This window comes from Drosophila takahashii, chromosome 3L (assembly GCF_030179915.1).
Source record: "Drosophila takahashii strain IR98-3 E-12201 chromosome 3L, DtakHiC1v2, whole genome shotgun sequence".
NCBI lineage: Eukaryota > Metazoa > Arthropoda > Insecta > Diptera > Drosophilidae > Drosophila > Drosophila takahashii.
The window spans coordinates 1,680,701-1,699,948 of record NC_091680.1 but is presented as its reverse complement, the minus strand read 5'-3'; the positions used below and the strand labels follow the sequence as shown (position 1 = coordinate 1,699,948).

Genomic DNA, 19,248 nt, shown 5'->3' with positions numbered 1-19,248 from the left:
GATGAGAAATTGCAAGTCGAGTTGCCTTTTTTTAAACCTTTTTTCGCACTTTGCCCTTACATTTTTTTGCAGAAGATGAGCTCTGAGCAGATTTATTTGTGTTAGAACAAACGGATTATGAGTTTCAGGGAAGTTGAAGTGGCGGTGAAAACCGGGGCAACAATGAGCCAGCCACTTGTTGGCATTTTGTGGCTTGCCAAAAGCATCCGTTCCTCCTTTTGGCATTTTACCCTTTTTGCCCGGAAAGTGTTAAATGCGCTTTTAATGAGAGCTCGTTAAAGATGATTTGCGGTGACCTCACACCTTTTGCGGGGGGTCACCACTTAAATTTGGCCAAGAACATTGCACTGGCTTTTTTTCTTTTCGTTTTTAAGGAAAGGAAAAATGCAAAACAGTGCCCGAGCACAGGGACTTTGGGTAAACAGAAAATGCTGATGATAAACTGGCCAATGGCCAAATGAGGAAAGCCAACGCATAATCAAACACCGAAAAACCAAAAAGGCAGGTGCATCCAGGTGGAGGTTTCCCCCCTTTTCCCATTTCCCCCTTTCACCCGATGACCCCTCCGTTTCTCATTTACCTGTTTTCGTTCGGGAATACTGCCTCGAATGTTCTTTGGCTCAAACAAATTTCTGTTTGTTGTCTTTGGAGGCCTGGAAATTGCGTTTCCGCTTGAGGAACGCCCCCTGCGCCCCCCACCTCCCCGCTTTCGATTCCTGAAGTATGCTGCGAAAATGCTAGCTGAAAATCCTGGCCAAGAAGCGAGTGTTTCCTTTCGGACCCGCACAACACCCAAAGAAATTAGCAATTCTATATTGGATGATATTAAGTAATGATCTTATTAATAAGGATTTTATAATATTTTTGTGTTATGACAAATTGTTGTGTTCTAAAGTGGATTTGTTAATTGTTGTTATTTACTGACAACTTAATAACATTAAAAAGGTTGCTATGAAGTTTTTTAGTAATGGTTTTTATTTTGTTTTTTATAAATTCTAAAAAATGATTAAGTAAAATGTAATACAAAGTCCAGAACTTAAAAAAAATCAGAACTAATTAAATCAGTTGAAAAAATATGTAAAATATTTTTAATTGGTCTTCCGACCCATAAGCATTTGTCTCATATTTTTTCCAACTTTTCCTCAGTGAACTGCGTCTGTTTGTTTTTGGGTTTTTGGTGGAAATTTTGCGCTTGCAAATCGCACGGAAAATTCGAGAACGAGAACGAGAAACAGACAGAGGCAGCAGCGGCTGCTCCATGTTGGTTTTGGGCTTGAGCATGTGTCCCCCTGTGTCAGCTTCCCGTTTTCCATTTCCTCCAGCCCCTAGTTTCCCCACCCCCACTTTTTCCGCCACCAACCTCCAAGAGGATTTTCATTTCGCAGCTTAGAACTGGACCTGCTGCGCTGGGTGCTCCTCTGCTTTTCTAAATAATAGGATTCGCGAGCGGCAACTTGGAGGAGGCTTTTTCACCCTAGATTTTCCACCCACAAAAGAGGGTTGGAGTAGGGTTGTATAGGCCAAACAATGCAGCAGACGCATGCATGGTTGTATTCGAAGGTGGAGAATGGTGGCAACTCTGGCAATGGCAACTTGGAGCGGCTATCGATTGAATTTATTTGCATTTCGCATGGGAAACACGCCAAAAAGAAAGGGAAGAACGAAGAGGCGAGGCGGTGGCCGAAGAGGCCTGGTCAACAATTCTTTCGATTTTCATTTCCGTGTCCTCTCCAGGCATCACCAGCAACAACAACAACAACAACAACAGCATCCACAAGGACAACAATACTGCTGGGGCAACAACAAACATGGCGCAAAAATCATTAGAAACTCTTTTGTTTAGCTGGCGCACGTTTGCTGGGCGAACGGCGAATCCAAAACGGCAGAGAAGTCCTGCGACGCAGGCTTTTTCCTTTTCGCCGAGTACGAGGACGAGGATGAGGATGAGAATGAGTGCGAGGCGGTGGCCACGTCGCGTATGCGCAATTTTCTGAAAAAACGGAGTTGGGGCCGCGGTGGTGGCTACCCAATTGACCGAGGCCGAGGAAAGGACCTCCAGGGCTTCTGGACGATGGGTGTAGTTTGGATGGGTGGGTTGTTGGTTGTGCTACTGCTGATGTGGCCACTTCTTTTGTTGCCCCTCCACTGGCGGTCACTCCCCATTCCCCTCCCAATTCTGTGGTGCCCGGCAGTCTCATTTGCCGGCTCCCATGTTTTTCTTCTTTTTTTTCTGCGTGGCTCGTTGGTTTTGCGTGATCCACACTTTAAGCAGCCTTAGCCGCAGTTGCCGCCAGCAGAAATCCTTTTGAGGGGGCGGCTAAGGGTTAAAGGGGGATGAGAGGGCAGGATTGCAACGCTAACTAAGCGATTTGTTAAAGTGTAGTCTTTCAGAGTTGTGATCTGAAAACATCTATTCTCTATGGAATTATTACTAGTATTAATATTATTAAAATGTCTCTTTTAAATTTGTTTGATTTTTTAAATCTTTTTTCTTATTCAAGTGATCAACAGAATTTACTACGATTTATAATATTACCTATACTTACTTAAATAATATTCATTGTAATAAAAAATCCACTAGATTCTTGAAATGAGAGGATTTTCCAAACCAATTTTTTTAGGGGAAAAAGGAAATTGTGTATCAATTAGCATTAAAATCTGCAATTTAAAATATATAATCATTTTGTGCAAAAAATTTTAATACCAAAAATTTGAACATTTGCTAGACAACATATTCTTTTAAATCATTTCGGAAGTGATCTAGATCGTTATAAGCTGGACATAACAGTTCCCTTTCTTTTTTTGTTGGGTAACATATTTTAGGAGAAATACGTCTAAAAAACACAAAAATGTTTCTGGCATTTTTTTTTAAGTTTCCTTTTGTTGTCAAAACATGTTTTCCTTTTTATAATTTTTAAAGTTTTTATTTCTTTAAACTTCTCTAAAAGAAAATAAAAATATTATTTGTTCAAGTTCAGAGTTTTTCTGAAATCGTTTTCCATTTGTGATTCTCGCTTTCAGTCCCGATTCTTAAAGGCTACTGTTCTTAGCAATGAATGTCATCTTGTTTGTCCTTGTTTTGAGTCTCTGTCATGGAAAGCTTGAAGAGCCTTGGAGAAGCGTTGAAGAGCAGCTTGGAAAAACTGGCAAAGAATGAGGGCTTTTTGTCCACTTCCACTTCTATGGACAGTCGCAGAAAGGCGCAAGGCTTTCCAGCCATTTTCCGGCCTCTTCCACATCCTTTTCCCATCTTTTCTCACTCTTTTCAGAGTCCTGCTCCTTCTGTTGACAGTGGCATACGGTAGGTCCCTCTTTACTTATATTTTCATTTCAAATCGATGCTCTCTATCTAAGAGACTTTCGATTAATCATCGTTATTGGTTAATCAATAAGGATGAGGAAGATGACACTTTAAGGAAATTCAATTAAAATTAATTTGTCTTTTTTATAATATAAAATAAGGCGAATCGGATTTAAAGATTGAGGATAATTGACTTAAATGAAGATCGGAGGTTTTTTTTAGTATATAAGGTGTGTTATGTATATAATCCCTAATAAATATCTCCTTTCAAAAGTATGTTCAGATTTTATTATAACTTCTCTTAAAACGATCGTATAATTCTACAAACATAAAATCAAATGTAAATTTTTTAAATACACAGCACTTTTACACTGAAATATTTTGGAGAGTATTTCCATTACACACAAAAAAAAAACTTGGTAAAATCAACTGTAATAATTGTCAAACAGGCCCCAACCAGCAAAATTGTCAATTCTACTAAGTAAATTGTCATTTCACAACAACAAAATACACACAATTAGCAAAGACACAAACCCCAAGCAAAAACAAAATACACGTAACTATTTTAATAGTTACGTAACTATCTTTGTTGGTCAATTTTACCAAGCAAATTTTTTTGTGTGTATCGACAATCTATGTTCAAACTCCGGTTTTCAGTGGCTTTGGTCATTTCCTGTCGCCATTTCTTTGGCCATCGCTTTCTCTTTTGACTACAAGTGTGTGAAGGTATTTTTTCTAGCATTGGCTGCTGGCAATTTGAACTCTTTCGCTTTGCCAGCGGATGTCCTTTGGAGGTCCTTTAACGTGGTTTCCACACCGCTGCCCTGGCCACTGCCCACTGCCCACTTCCCGCACGCTTTCTTCACGCTGCTCCGATAATTTCACTTTGAATTTCCTCATCGCAGCTTTTCTGAAGAACGGAAGCGCGCTAGTTTCCTCTCCCAGCGGACCGGTTAGTTTTTCCTCCTTGTTTTCCCAGCCACTGTGCTTTTCCAGCCATCTTCGGACTTGTCAAAGCGGAAAGGGCCTTCATTTCCGCCTCGAAAGAGCCGCCGCGTTTACCCTTTTCCGATTCGCTGACTGTCAAAAAAAAAATCGGCAAAGGAAGAATTCTCCTGTTAAAGGTAGGCTTACATAGATAGGCGATTACAAATACTCTATTAAAGAAGTCTATGATCTCTTTTAAATTCGATCTCGTCTTTTTCATAAATACGATCCACATGTATATTTCATTTTGTCAGTTTCAAGATGTTGGAAACTCGAACATTTTGGAAACAATATTTCACACCTTACCAATTTTTAAGAACTTATAAATGTTATGCCAATTTTCTTTAAAATTATATTTTAGCTGTATAATTACAAATTATAAAAAATAGTTTGGTAATTACGGAAATTTTGGAAATTGTTTTAATATTTTCTTACTTGTCAGAAAGTAGTTTGCAGTATATCTCACTTTAAAATATTTTGTTGCCTACTTTTCGGTGTGTGTTTTTTATTTTTCCACGATCAAGAAAAGATTCTTATTGAGTAAGTAAGCCCATACATTTTAATCAATTTGTTTCCCGATGTTCAAAATATTTTAAAGTTATGTTTAAAAGAAAGATATATATATGTTATGAGTTAATGGTTTTTCAAAGGAAGCAGAACAAGTAAATGTCCTTAAATATTAGTTTTCCTGAGAGTAAATCAAATTTTTGAAACTTGAATATTTTGAATAATTTCTAAGTAACCATTTCTAATATAAGGCTAGCTGAGAATTGTATTTAAAAACTTAAAGAAATGTCCAGGTGTCATTTATAAATCAGGAAAATGGAAACACCTTTTCTTTCTTTTTGGTCCTCGGATTTTTCACCGGAAAAGCGGCTCATCTCAAGACGTAGAGGCGCCACAAAAAACGGAAGCCCCCGGAGAATGGGAAGAATTCGGGCCGCTTGTCGCCGATTCGCCGAACGAAGGCCGCAAAAAATAATTTGCGAAGTGGCACGCGTTTTTTAGCCCACATGTGCGAGCAGCCCCCGATTTATAAATGCAGATATCTATATATAAAAGTATTTGGCCCCCACATTGTATATATATATATGCAATATAGATATATTTCGAGTGGTCGGGCCAATCGGCGTCGAGCACGAAGTTCCCAGAGGCTCGTGGAGGCGCCCGAGTGGCAAAAAGGTCGAAAAAAGAGAGAGGGCAAATGGAATAAAATATGCAAAATATACAAAATAGCAAATACAAATATACACGAACACACAAAGCAAAGGGGGATTTATTTTAGTTGTTGTTATTGGCTGTGCCGAAAACAACAACTATTTGAGTATTAAAAATGCGTTTTCATAGGCGCCGCCTACCGCGTGACGTCACTTGCACTGCACTTGCTGCATCTTTGCCTCCTTTTCTTTCCTTCCTTTTTTTCTCCGTTCTCTCTTTTCTTTCTTTTTTTGCTCTTTTCGGCCGGCCACCTAAGTTTTGGGGAGGTGAGAGAAGAGAAAGGGGCGGTGGGCGGTGGAGAAAGGGCAAGAGGAAGCAGAGAAGAGAGTGCAGCCGAAGCTTTCGTTCGTTTTCGCTCGTCTTTCTGGCACTTTTTTTGTTGTTGCTCCCCCTTCTTCGCTCGCTTTGTGTGTGTGTCTGTGTGTAGGAGCAAGCAGCTCGCTGTCTCTCTCGCTCTCTCGCCCTCTTATGGGCACTTTAAGGGGCGTGGCCAAGTGTGCTGAGTGTGTGTTGTATTGCTGTCGCCACTTTTTCTCTGCTCTTTTTTGCCATAGTTTCTGTGCCTAAGCAGCAAAGGCAACAACAACAAAGCAAAAAGGTTAAGGATGGGAGGGGGGAAGAAGAAGAAGAAGAAAGAGGGTTGGCAACTATTTTGAAACACTTTCTTACTGGACATTGGCCAGTTTCTCTTTCTTGCAAACGATTGTTGTTGCTGCTGTTGCTGCAGTCGAGTTGCAAGTTGCTGTTGCTTTTCTCTTCAAGTTGCAGGTGTAGGCAGCAATATTTGTTGTTGCCTATTTGTTAACTGATTGGGCGATTTGCTGAGATTTTCGACTTGTATCTTAAAACATTTTAAGAAAGCTGGTTTTTAGTTTGAACACAAAAAGATGACAATTATGCCAACACTTTTTAGAGTCTGGTTGAGAGTCTTAAATGAAACTTAAACTTAAGGCCTCTTAAAACATAAATAGTTTTTGTAAATTAAAAACAGGTTTTTGAAAAATATCTTAAGGAATTTGTTACAATTTTTTTAACAGCATTTTGTATACTTTGAATTCTAAATATCTAAAAACTGAAAACAAAAAAATAACTTTTAAAGTAATATATTTTTTATAAGTTACAGTAAATGTGCATGGATACTTATTTATTGTAATATTAAAAATGTAAAACAATATCATAAAAAAAATGAATATAAAAGTTTTAGCATGGTTTTTTGTTATGAACTGTATTTCGGATTTTTTGGACCTGGAGCATATCAAGTTATGTGAAAATCATTCTTAGTTTTAAGATCTTGATAGGTGGTAAATTTTATGATGGCATCAGGTGGTTTAAAGGCTAAACTGATTAAAAAAATATTTTAATAAACCAGTTTTATAAAAAGAAATAATTTATCTAACAAAACAAAATTTTATATATATAAAAAAAGTGTTTAAAATTATAAGGAATGAGAAATAAAGATTTCAAAAATTTATAAGTTACACGAAAAAAGATCTCTGAAAATGCCGTAAAATAAAAAATAAAAAGAGAGCCCACACTTGCTCTCTTAAGCAACCTCTCACCACCCACCACTCTTAAACCGGAAAACAGCACGCCGGCGCTCTCTTTCGGCGTCCGAGAGCGGGCAGCGCTGCTCGCGGCGCAGTCGACGCCGACTGAGCTGCTTCGAGTTTCATTCAATTTTTGAAATACAGTATCTGTGAGTTCGTTTATCCGTGGGATTCAGTTCGTTTTTGACTTTCGGCGTGAGTGCAACGTTTGAACGTTTGACTGAAAGCGACAACAACAAAAACAAAAACAGAGAGACAGAGCAAAAGCAACAACAAGTGACGTGCAACAACAACAGCAACAAGAAAAACAGCATGTGTTGCATGCAGTGAAAGAAAAAACAAAAACCAAAACATAAACACAAGTATTCTATTAATATTTGAGAAACAACAAGAAAAAGTGAACTAAAAGTGAAGGAAACCAGAGAAAAACTAGAAAAGTGTATGTGTGCGGTGATTATTAAATTAATTATAGTGCTTTATTTATGACAAATGACTGGGTTGCAATGAAAATCGATTTTGTACCTCCACTATATACTATCCTCTATATATATAAATTATCCAGTGGAAATGCCAGGACCACCCCGCCACCCCTCGCACATTTTCCGCGCATTTTCCTTAGCTCCCACCAAAGAAATTGTAATTTATTAATTTATAACACAAGCCAGCCAGCGCAAAAAGGTCGTAAAAAGCAATGTTTCTTGGTCGCTTCTCCGCTTTTCGTTTTTCGTTTTCGGGAGCCCATGAAAATTAAGAAGAAAACCCACTCGAAGGAGCAACTTTTCCCTCCGAGTTTTCCCCACTTTTCCGAGTGGGTGGCACGCGCCAAAAACAGTTTGTAAACATTTTCCACACAGCGCAGAGAAAATCCAGACAGAAAAGCCAGCTCGCTGGCTCTGTAATTTATTACTTGCTGCATAAATAATAAATAAGCGTTAATAAATAAATACAATATGCAATATATAAATGTGTCTGAACGCCCACGAGCACATTATTTCTCTGTGTGTGTGTGTTTGAGTGCTTTAAGGATCCGCAACCTCGAGACTGAATTAAATAAATAAATACAGAAATAATAAATAAACAAAGTATTTTTTGTAGCTGTCGACAGCTGCGAACGCTGGCTATAAATAATTAAACATAAATAATATAAATTACGAGGAAGTGGAAAAATCAGGGAGAGTTTTATAAGTGTCTTAAAAATGTTTTTAAAAATAGTTTCAAGTTTTTAAGTTTTTTTTTCATCAATAACTTTAATTTCAAGTTAAGTTTTCATAATAAAAGTTCTTAAAATCAGTTTTTGAAGTTCTCCCATGCTTTCTGCATTTAGGCAATTTACTTATTTATTTATATGAGGCCGAGTTTTTCCCAAGAAGCATCAAATTTAATGCGAGCAGCCACGATAAAAGCAACAAACATGAATAAATAAAGGGAATAACAAAAGGCAGAGCGCGGCCATAACAATAAAGCAAAAGTTGCCAAAAAGATGGGAAGAGGAGAAGGGGAGTTTTCCCTTAGAACGGAGAACCCCAGATGATGGGGTGTTCTCCAACCCCCCGAGATTCCCTCGACGATGAGTGTCTGGAACCGGGGAACAACAATAAAATAAACAAAAATAATAACCAACGACGACAACGGCGGAGCCACAAGATTTAATTGGAATGAAATAATAATAAACATAAAAAGTAGCAAGAAGAAGTATTATAATAACAATAATAATAAATATAATTAAATTTTATGACGGCGGCAGCAGCAGAGGCAACTTTTCCACCCCGAGAAACGACAAACGAGCGAAGCCAACACAAACACACATAAATTAAAATTATACAAAATATTTAAATAAATATAATTACTTTTGGCTGCGTCTCCCTCTCCCCTTCATGCCATAAATAATAATATTTAATTAAATATAAATCTATGGACGGGCGATGTGCGCATGCAAGTAGATCCAGAGACAACAATACAAAATAAGCAATAATCGCACACACAATTACAAAGCGATTCCATACAGATACAATATATATAGATATATATATGTATAGATACAACACAGAGGAGACTACAAATAATTGCAGCTCAGTAATATAAATTAAGCCAAATTAAACATAAATAAATGTGTGCTTAGCTTTTAGCTAATAAAGCACATTTCTGGCCTGGGCGGTTCCAGTGGGTGGCGATGGGTGGTGGGCGGCCGAGTGGGTGGTTTTCGGGGTGGCTGCTGGAAATACTAAACATAAATTAATAGAAATTCATGAAAATTTTGTGCGACTCGCAGGGAAGAGGGAAAGCGGCCAAGATTAATAGGCTTATTTAATAGAGTTATGACTAAGAGCAAATGCGCTCGCTGATTCAGCTTGATGTGAGGATAAAACACTTGCAGAGATATTATTATTGTTGCAGATCCGAATATATTCGATTGGCAGAAGGGGATTTATATCGCAAATATTATTAAGGCTTATTCCCGAGAAATCATACATTCTTACTATTAAACCAGAAACGTTTTCTTTGATGCTCAGATGAAATTGCCTATTTTCCTTAATTTGAAAATCTTTATAGATGTTTGAAGATCAGAAGAGCAAATAAGTTTTAATATTAAATGTGGTTTTGGGGATTTATTTATTGATATCTCGTTATATTATCGAAATTTCAAGAGTTTTTCTTGGTTAAAGAAGAAATTGTTAAGTTTGGGTATTAAAATGTATCGATAAAAAGTAAAACCCATTTTATTATTTAAAAACTTAGGTTTTGAAATAAGCTTCCCATTAAAAACCCTTTTTAAAAAATGAAATAAAATTATTACGATATATCAGAAATATTGCCCAAAAATTACCCATTTATACCTTTTAACCCCCAATCATTTTAAAAATATTATCTTTTCCAGGCTTGAACTGCTCCCAGGAAAAGTTCTCGTAACGCGACCGAAAATGTTTTAAGAACCCCGCACAAAAACCTGCAAAACACACCGATAAGAACGGAAAAACCCTATATCAGGCACCATGGACATGACCAAACAGATTGTGGACTTTGAGTTGAAGTTGGAGGGTAGTGAGGTGTTGGACCAATACGAGCCCAGTGACTACACGATGGCTCCTTCAGAAGAGCCCAAGATGGTAATGGAAGCTCAGTTAGAGGAACCCGAAGAATCAGACAGAAAATACTCCCCAGAAAGATCAGAAGAAACCTCGCCAGAAGATCAAAAAGAGGTTCTCAACGAAGAAGTGAAAGATTTAGATATAAAATCAACAGAGAAAGAAGCAGATACCGTGCTGGTGAAACCAAAGGCGAGTCTGATGAATGATCAACCTTTGACACCGCCCCCACGACCTTTGACCTCCAGCGAGGTGGTGGGTCTGCGGGATCCCGATGATCCCGAGCTGCGCCTGCGCCTGGAGGCCAAGAAATCCCGCTCTCTGCCAGTTTCCCCGCAGCCCCAACAAAGTTTAAAGCTGGCTGGCTCGGCACTCTTTGAATTTGGCCAGAGATCCTCGCCAGTGGAGGCCAAGATCAAAAAGGATGGGGATGTAAAGCCTCCTCCCAGGAGGAAAATGGCTCCTCCCAGTGGCGGCGGGGATAATCAGCAGTTCTGTTTGCGCTGGAACAACTACCAATCCAATTTGACAAACGTTTTCGATGAGCTCCTGCAAAGCGAATCCTTTGTGGATGTGACCCTCTCCTGCGAAGGACACTCGATCAAGGCCCACAAGATGGTCCTATCCGCCTGTTCCCCCTATTTCCAAGCCCTGTTCTACGACAATCCCTGCCAGCATCCCATTATCATAATGCGCGATGTCAGCTGGTCGGATCTGAAGGCCCTGGTGGAGTTCATGTACAAGGGGGAGATCAATGTGTGCCAGGATCAGATAAACCCGCTGCTCAAGGTCGCCGAAACCCTGAAGATCAGGGGTTTGGCGGAGGTGAGTGCGGGCAGGGGCGATGGAGGAGCCTCGGCACATCCCATGTCGGTCTACGATGATGAGGATGAGGAGGAGGAGATGGCCTCGGCCACGGCTATCCTGCGGCAGGATGATGATCCCGATCCGGAGGAGGAAATGAAGGCCAAGAGGCCTAGGTTACTGGCCGAGGGAGCGTTGGACTTGAATCAGAGGCAGAGAAAGAGATCTAGGGATGGCAGCTATGCCACTCCAAGTCCTTCATTGCAAGGTGGCGAATCAGAGATCAGCGAGAGGGGTTCCTCCGCAACACCTGGACAAAACCAGAGCCAACCCTTGGCCATGACCACTTCTACTATTGTGAGAAACCCCTTTGCCTCACCCAATCCCCAGAATTTGGAGGGCAGGAATTCAAGTGTGGGTTCGAATCAGAGGAACTCGCCACCTCCCCAGGGACACAGTAATGGCAACCACAGTGGAGCCTCCATGCACTCGCCACCTGGAGGCGGCGGCGTCCCCGCCCAGTCCGCTCTGCCACCCCACATGGCCGCCGCCGTGGCAGCCGCCGCCCATCATGCCGCCGTTGTGCCCCCTCCCCCGCCAGCCAACATGCATCATCATGCTGCCGCCGCCGCAGCCCAGCAATTGGCGGCCCAACATCAGTTGGCCCACTCACATGCGATGGCCAGTGCTTTGGCCGCAGCTGCTGCAGCGGGTGGGGGATCAGGGGGAGGAGCAGGAGGGGCAGGATCTGGAGGAGGATCGGGAGCCAGTGCTCCAACCGGCGGAGCAGGAGCCGCGGGAAGCGCCTCCGCCTCGTCAGTGGGATCCCATCACGATGACATGGAAATCAAACCCGAAATTGCCGAGATGATTCGCGAAGAAGAGAGGGTGAGTTGGACAAAATGTTTTACAATCATATTTATCGATTAAAAATTAAAAAATATATATTTAAAATAGTTTTAAGTGAGTTACGAATTTTGAATAAGGAATTTATTTATATTTTACCACTAAAACTGTAAAACAAATTAAAAAGGTTTGAAAATTAGGGTCGATTTTAAAAATAATTTCACCAGATTTTCCAGAAAGGTAAAAAATATATGAACAAAGTTTCGATAAATATAATATTTATTAAGGGAATTTCATTTCACACTTTATACGTTTATAAACACAAAAAAATTTAATAATCAAAATAAAAACAAAAATGATATCATATTAACACCAATAAATATTACAAAAAGTCAAGTGATCTCAGCAATGACTGCAATGAATAAAAGTAATTGTGTACAAAAGAAATGACTAAGGTAAATTAAAAAGTTATACAGATATACAGACTTTTCTTAGAAATTGCCTGAAAATGTATATTTATATCTATTTGAATTTTCTTAGGAAATTTAAAAGATATATAAATTGTATATCATAAAAAAGGAAGTGACTAATAGACGGAGAATTTTGAGCATTTCTTTTAGAACTACCAAGAAATAAGAACAGAACATCAAAAGTGATTTATAATTACAAAGAATTAATTTTAAGGTAAATAGTGAGTAGTAATTGGTTAGGCGCATGATCTCCGATCTCTGTGACTAATAATGTTGTTCCACTTGCGAGCAAATAAATATATTGCCATAGATCTCGGCGAATAACTTGTCTTCTGAGTCAATACAAAGTAATCCATGCACAATCGAGCTTATGATCATAAATATTAATAAATAATGGCCATAATAATGCATTCGTATTACAAATATGGTTATTATATGGCAATGGAACTCATATAACATTTGATAGAAAAGTTTTCATAGCAAAGACAGAAGCTAGAAACAAAGTAGGGTTCTGTTTCCCGGTTGATTTCCTTGCTCTGACCCCCAACGACCCCTTTTTGCCATCGAAGGCTGCGCAAAAGCAGCCAGTTTGCATAATGCGCATACGCCGCGTAAGCCAAAGTGCACACACAATCGCTTACTTAGTTCAGTTCGCTTTTTTTTCAGTTAGTTAGTTTATTTTCCCTTGCTGGGAAATGCATTAACGAAATCTTTTGCATTCAACGCAGTCGCATTTACCTATTCGTTTCGTTTCGTTGTTATTTCTATTAGATTGCAAATTAAAGCTGATTTACTATTTGTATAAGAAAACAGACTAACCAGGGGTTAGCCGGGGGTTAAGGAGGGGAGACGAGGTCGCGACATTAAGTGCGTCAGCGAGTTGAAAAAAAATAATTCAACAACATTTAATGCTAATGACGAAAATTGCACAATGCACGCATACAAATGAAGGTAAATGCAGGAAAATAAAGGAAAAAGGCAAGAAAAGAAAATCAACAACTGCAAAATTATAAACAATTGGCAGAAATTGATGGCAAGGCAAACAAAAGTCGCACAAATATTTGATTTGTTCGTCTCGTTTTGTCTCTCGTCTCGTGCATCTGATTCTCCAATTCTCTAATTCTCCATAATTGCAATTTGCAACTAACTAATGCGCCTCCGATTTTCGCTCACTTTTGCACTTTGCATTCTGCATTCTTGCCTCTAATTTTGTGTATTTTCCCGTCTTGTATTTGTGTTTCGGCGATAAACACTTATTATTTGACATTGAGCATTATTCTTGAGATTTTAGCTATTTTTGCTTTATTACTTTTGCACTCTAAATGTTTACATGCGCCTCTAAACATGTGTAAATAAATCATTTTAGACTTGAACAGGCAAAATAAATGCAAGAATGATTTATGGATTTTAATATTAGAATTTATTAGTCGTTATATACATTTTCCCAGTGTACCTCTTAAATTTATATAGTTTGCCTGCATATTTATGCGTGAGTAGAGAAAAACCCTTAGATATTCCCCCCTAATTTTCCCATATTATTCTCTGCTTTTTGCTCGCACAATTTACTGTTCCTTTGTTAATTTATTGAAATGAAATGAGAAATAAAATCAAGAAGAAATAGACGGCAGTAAAAGCGTCAAGTATGAGTTGGCACACCATTCCCATTCCATTTTCACCCCACCTCCCTTAGAAAAACCACCCAAAATTTGACGACGTCACTGAGAAAATTCAGAAGGAAGCTGCGGCTGAGAGCCTGTTACTTAATAGAGTCCAACTTTTGCCTCAGTCAATTCCGAGAGTTTTCTCTCGGCGAGTTTTCCCTCCCCCCCTGCTACTTTCCGCCACTTTCATTCATAGACTTCCTCGCTGTCCGGAAAACTCACACACAAACAGCTGGGGAAAAGCGAGAGAGAGAGATGCGGAGACACACACGCAGCATTGGGGAAACCCAGCAGTCAGGAAAAGTCGCAAGAAACTCGAAATCTGGAGGGCTTTCCCCTTCGCTAGCCTCCCGCAAAATATTTTTGTGCGAGTTCCTTGACTTTGGCTTTTCTTTTGTGCGTTTGCGAACTGTTTTTGCAAGAAAATTACTGAAAATTGCCAAGTGCTGAAAGTTCTTTGACAGCCAAGGGCGGCCCTCTTAGCCTCTCACCAGTTTTCCCGGTCTTTTCCCCATTCTTTGTCTCCGGCGTTAGTCATAATTGCTCCATGTGTATCTCTGCTTTTTTTGGGTTCTTACAGCTGGTTTTCTGTTTTAGTTTTATGCAAAGCAGGTTGGTTGAACTCTTAACTCTCTTTCGAAATAGAGGAAATGGATCGGAGGTTTTCTTTTTGACCGTGTGAATGTTTTTTCTTAAATCTCCAAACTTAAGCCAAATGTCAGCGGCTGTTTCCTGTGCGGTCCTCAGTCCGCAGCTCATTAGAGGTCTTTGATTGATTCGAATCGGTGAAACGGGGGAAATAAATCAAATTTATGTCCGCTGGTTTTACATAAACTTACTTGTTGGCCACCCGGAATATCTTATCATCGAGGAACCCAAAAAAAAAACCTTTTCCATTCCCAAGATTAAAGGATTTCGTAAGGCAAAGGCGGCACTTTGGAATTCCGAAATTGAGTCGCCTGAATTATATGTGAATTCTATAATTTACGAGGCAATTTCGATAATTTCTTTAGTTTTGTGGCCCCTTTGGCCATAAAAGCCAAAGTTGCAGCAATTGTTCTTGCTCAAAACAGTTATATAAAGGGAATTTTCGGAGCCCAAGTCGACCACTCTACCCAGCACACTCGAAATAAATAAGTAATTTATTTTATGGCAGACCCGAGCGGGCCATAAACCCACATAGATCTTATCGCCGCGCAAATAATACAACAATATAATCATAATAACAATTTGTAATCTTAAGTCGCGTCGATGCCACAGCTCTTGGCTTTGGTAATTTCCCTGATAAGATTTCTCCAGCCTGTTTTTTATTTTTCTAGCCTTCTTTTTTCTGCCTTTTTTCTATTTTATTTTTAATTCTCTCTATATTGGCGCTACGTGATCAGTGCTCTTGTAGTTCTTATATTAAAGACTGATAAAGTTACCCGTTGGATTGGATGACTCGTTTGTCCGTGTGACGCAGTGACTTTGTGAATTTGGCCAAATCATCTTTGTATTTACAGGCCGACGGTGATTGTTTAAATAAAGAAAAAACGATTATCGTTTAGGAGGGTACAATAGAATTTTTATAACACTCTATATATATGGGTTTTTTTTCCACCCTCGGAATCATGGGACAAGTCCGTGCACTTGCCGGGTGGTTCGTAATTATAGCAAAAATATTTGGCTAATTGGCCATGGGTTATAAGTTAGTATCAGATTGGTTAGTTTATGGCGAAATACCTTTGGAATCTGATTTTTTATCATTGGAGGTTTTCTTGTATAGTTTATAACTCGAACTTTGCGCCCTTGAATAGGTGGATTTTTTTTATGTTGAGACTTTAATTTGGTTTAGGTTTTTTATTGAAAGTCCTCAAAAGGCTTAAAAAATACTTTGAAATTTTTAAGAGTTATTACATTTTCTTGAAATATTGCCTAAAATAAGAATGAAACTATTTGGGGACATGTTTTTTATTGAGGGTTGCAAATGCATATTAAAAATCTATTAATAACAAGTCTATAATTTTTCCATTACATTTTTTTTAAATATAGTTTAAAATTAGTTTGAAGCAAAACTTGGTATAAAAACTTTAAAGCAACCGGTTCTTTCGTCTAGTTGTCTTTACTATTTTAGAACTAGACCGTTTTCCCACCTAAAAACTTGTATTATTTTCCCTGCAATGAGTTCATTTCCCTGCCCATCCAATCCAATCCATTCCTATCCAATCCCTTGTCCCAACCCACTCCATTTGCTTAATATTCCAGCTGCTTTCGGCTCCTTCGTTTGTTTTCCTCGCGTTAAGTTTTGTTATATTTCCATTTATTTGGCTGCCTTTTGTTACACTTTATTTATTTATTCCGCATTTATTGCGGGCCACAGACACACACTTTTCTGTTTCTGTTTCTGTCGTTAGTGCAGTCGCGACTGTTGTCTTTATGACGACTACGATGACGACGACCATGATGATGATAGCGATGATGATGATCACGATGATTATTATTGCCATAGCCTGTTTCTGCTGCTGCCTCGGTGTGTTTTCATTGTAGGAAAGACATAAGAAAATTATAGGTATCTGCCCTTATGGCGCTGCGCAGCGGAGCGAAACAATAAAATATAAAATAAAATATGTACGAGTCTGTTTACGCAATTACAAGCGGACAAACAAACACACAGGGCGACCATGCCGGAGATACAATATTTATAACCGACAGATACGCGAGAGAGCTGCAGATACAGATAGAGATATATATCTGTGAACAATGCCATATAGATACGTGTGCATCTTGCAGATACTGTAACAATTAGGGGCTCTCGGGAGGAAGGAAGGGAAAGGGAGCCCAGATAGCGGTGTAAATGAAAACCGAAATTAAAGAAAATTATCGCGCATCTGGCGGAGAAACTACCGCCGCCACCGCAAATGGCATTATAATGTGTTATAATTCGACAGTACTTACACTGAAGTACAGAAAATGTCGCACTATCGGTTGGGAAATGAGTCTATTTATTTTTAGGAAATTTTAGGTACCTAAAAATAAAGAAAAAAAATTTCTACATTACATAGTTTGTTATTAATTTAATAATATTTTAAAAAGGTTATAAAAATGTAGAAAATATTAAATAATATTTTCCTTGGCGTATTCTAAAAATTGGGGCAATTTCTACCCACTTTTCTTTAGTTCCGCATTAAACCCTCATCATTTTTTCCTTACCAGGATAATGACAAACACGAATTACAGCAGTGAGTGCGTAAAAAAGGAAAAACGCCTCTAATTTGGCAATCAGCTAAAAAAAACCCACTTTTCCCCCGCTTTCGCAGCACTTGGGCTTAATGGTCCCACCAGCAGGCATTTTCCACCCACTTGAAAAGCGAGTGCAACTGCAGTTTCTTCTTTATGCGAATGCAATTTGCTGGAAAGGTTCGATTGCCGCAACTGCACTCCATGTGGTTTTCCCTTTTCCTTTTTCCGGCCGCTTGAGTCCTTTTGTGCATCCTTTGGCAGGCGGCTAGGATAATTCGGCGTGAAATTAGCCAGCAAAGTGAGCGAAATCGAGTGGGATTTTATGTGGGATAGAAGGGATAGGTACTTTCCGACTCCAAAAAGTGAAGTCCATCCATCGGCGAAGCAAAGATTTTCTGTTTGTTTATCTCGACGGGTTGAGTCGCATCTGTAAACACACGGAAAACAGCATTTGAGGAATGGAATGGGCCTTTGAAGTTGCCTTTCCTGCATTTGATTTGTTATTTTATTACTCTACGAATTTTAACACATCTGCTGGAAATGCATCTGTGAATTATTAAATGTATCTTGTATCTTGTAGCTTGTATCTGCCGCTGCCAACGACGAACACATGTAAACGGAATGTTCTTTATTTTTTCTGTACTTTTTTCCATCTTCTCCTCTCGCGCGCACATCAATATTTATTACTTTGTGTACATTTGCCGTAGAACAAATTCGTTTTTTTTCTCATTTATTTATTCTCCCTCTGCAATGCATTTCTTAATTTAGCCATTCCTCTTCATCTGCTTCGTTTGTGTTTTATTCCCTTCCTTTTCGGCCCTTCCTTTTCGTTCCCTTCCCCTGCCTTCCCTTCATTTCCACCGACTGCAATTGTTCTTTTTTCGTTGCACCCCCGCTTCGCTTCGAACAAAGGAGGTCCAGAAAAAGAGGGGTGAGGATCTGCCCAAATCGAATAATGCAACATACACCTAAAGAAAAGAAGTCACCGAAATATTAATTAAAATTTTATGATTTTTTTATGATTAAATATAATTTAAATAACACAAAAGCCAGTAAATTGGTTGACTTACTTTACGATGAGTATATAAAAGTCATAGTAACTTTTTAGAAATCCAAAACCATTTTATTGATTTTAAGATTGTATAAATATTTTATTAAAAAAGCTAATATAATTCTGCTTGCATATATAGCAAATAAATTAGAAGTGTGATTTAATTAAAAACATTTTTATTACTTGCTTAACATATTTTTTTCTCACTACATTTTCTTCTCTATATTTCCTCTTTTTCCTCTTTCTGTGGCGTGTAATTATTACGATTGGATATATAATTTGTAAAGAGAAACATATGTTTCCATTTTAGTTTTTAATGTTACTTTTGAGCTGCTTTTGCTTTTGGTTTTGCTGGCTGCTGCTTCTGTTTTTACTTATGCATTTTATTAGTTGTGTGTGTGTTTAGTTTTTCCAGACTAAGGGAGTGGGGTAATATTTTCTTCTTATTTTCTTTTTATTTTTTCAATGCTCCCCGCTTAGCGAGGAGTCAGTGGAAATTGTTTGGAAAGCCATTGAAAGTTGATTTTTTAATAGCCGAGATGGCAGATGGTTTTCATACTATCTGCTTTGGCCTAGCATCTGGAAATGGAAATGGAAAAATCCCTATGGCCATCTAGATAGCGAATGCATCCGCCAGATACAAGATACGAGATACACTCTGTGCGCTCCATAAGCACCTGAGCACAAAAATGCAAATGCAAACGTCGCCGCGTCGTCGTCTTTTCCAGGTAAACAGCGACTCAGAAACTCAGAAACTATCGTATTTACAATATTTGCTCAACGAATACATTTTCTATTCAATATTTATTTAACGGTGAACAGAAATGTCAACAGAAAATGTGCTTAAACAAAAGATAAACGCTAAGTTCGTGGTGGACCACGCCCTGCATGTGAGGTAGTATGCAGTATCTTGTATCTTGTATCTGAGATGAGATGCCAGTTTCTGCGGTTGTCCAATTGACACCATTTACTCCTCAGCGCGGATTCTGCGGTGGCTTCTGTCGCCTGTTGCTGCTGTGCTGCTGCTGCTGCTGGATGTTGCATGTTGCTGCGGGGATGTT

The 19,248-nt window shown here is 38.9% G+C and overlaps 1 protein-coding gene across 2 annotated transcripts in view; it reads left to right on the top strand.

Moving 5' to 3' along the window:
• Nucleotides 1-7,222: 7,222 nt before the first annotated feature.
• The window catches only part of bab2 (bric a brac 2), a 31,376-nt gene continuing 19,350 nt past the window's right edge, over nt 7,223-19,248 (top strand). For both annotated transcript variants that reach the window (XM_070215129.1, XM_070215128.1), the window contains exons 1-2: nt 7,223-7,492; nt 9,929-11,828. In XM_070215129.1, coding sequence (XP_070071230.1) covers nt 10,044-11,828 — 1,785 coding nt within the window. In that variant the 5' untranslated portion in view covers nt 7,223-7,492; nt 9,929-10,043. The remainder of the gene's footprint in view (nt 7,493-9,928; nt 11,829-19,248) is intronic.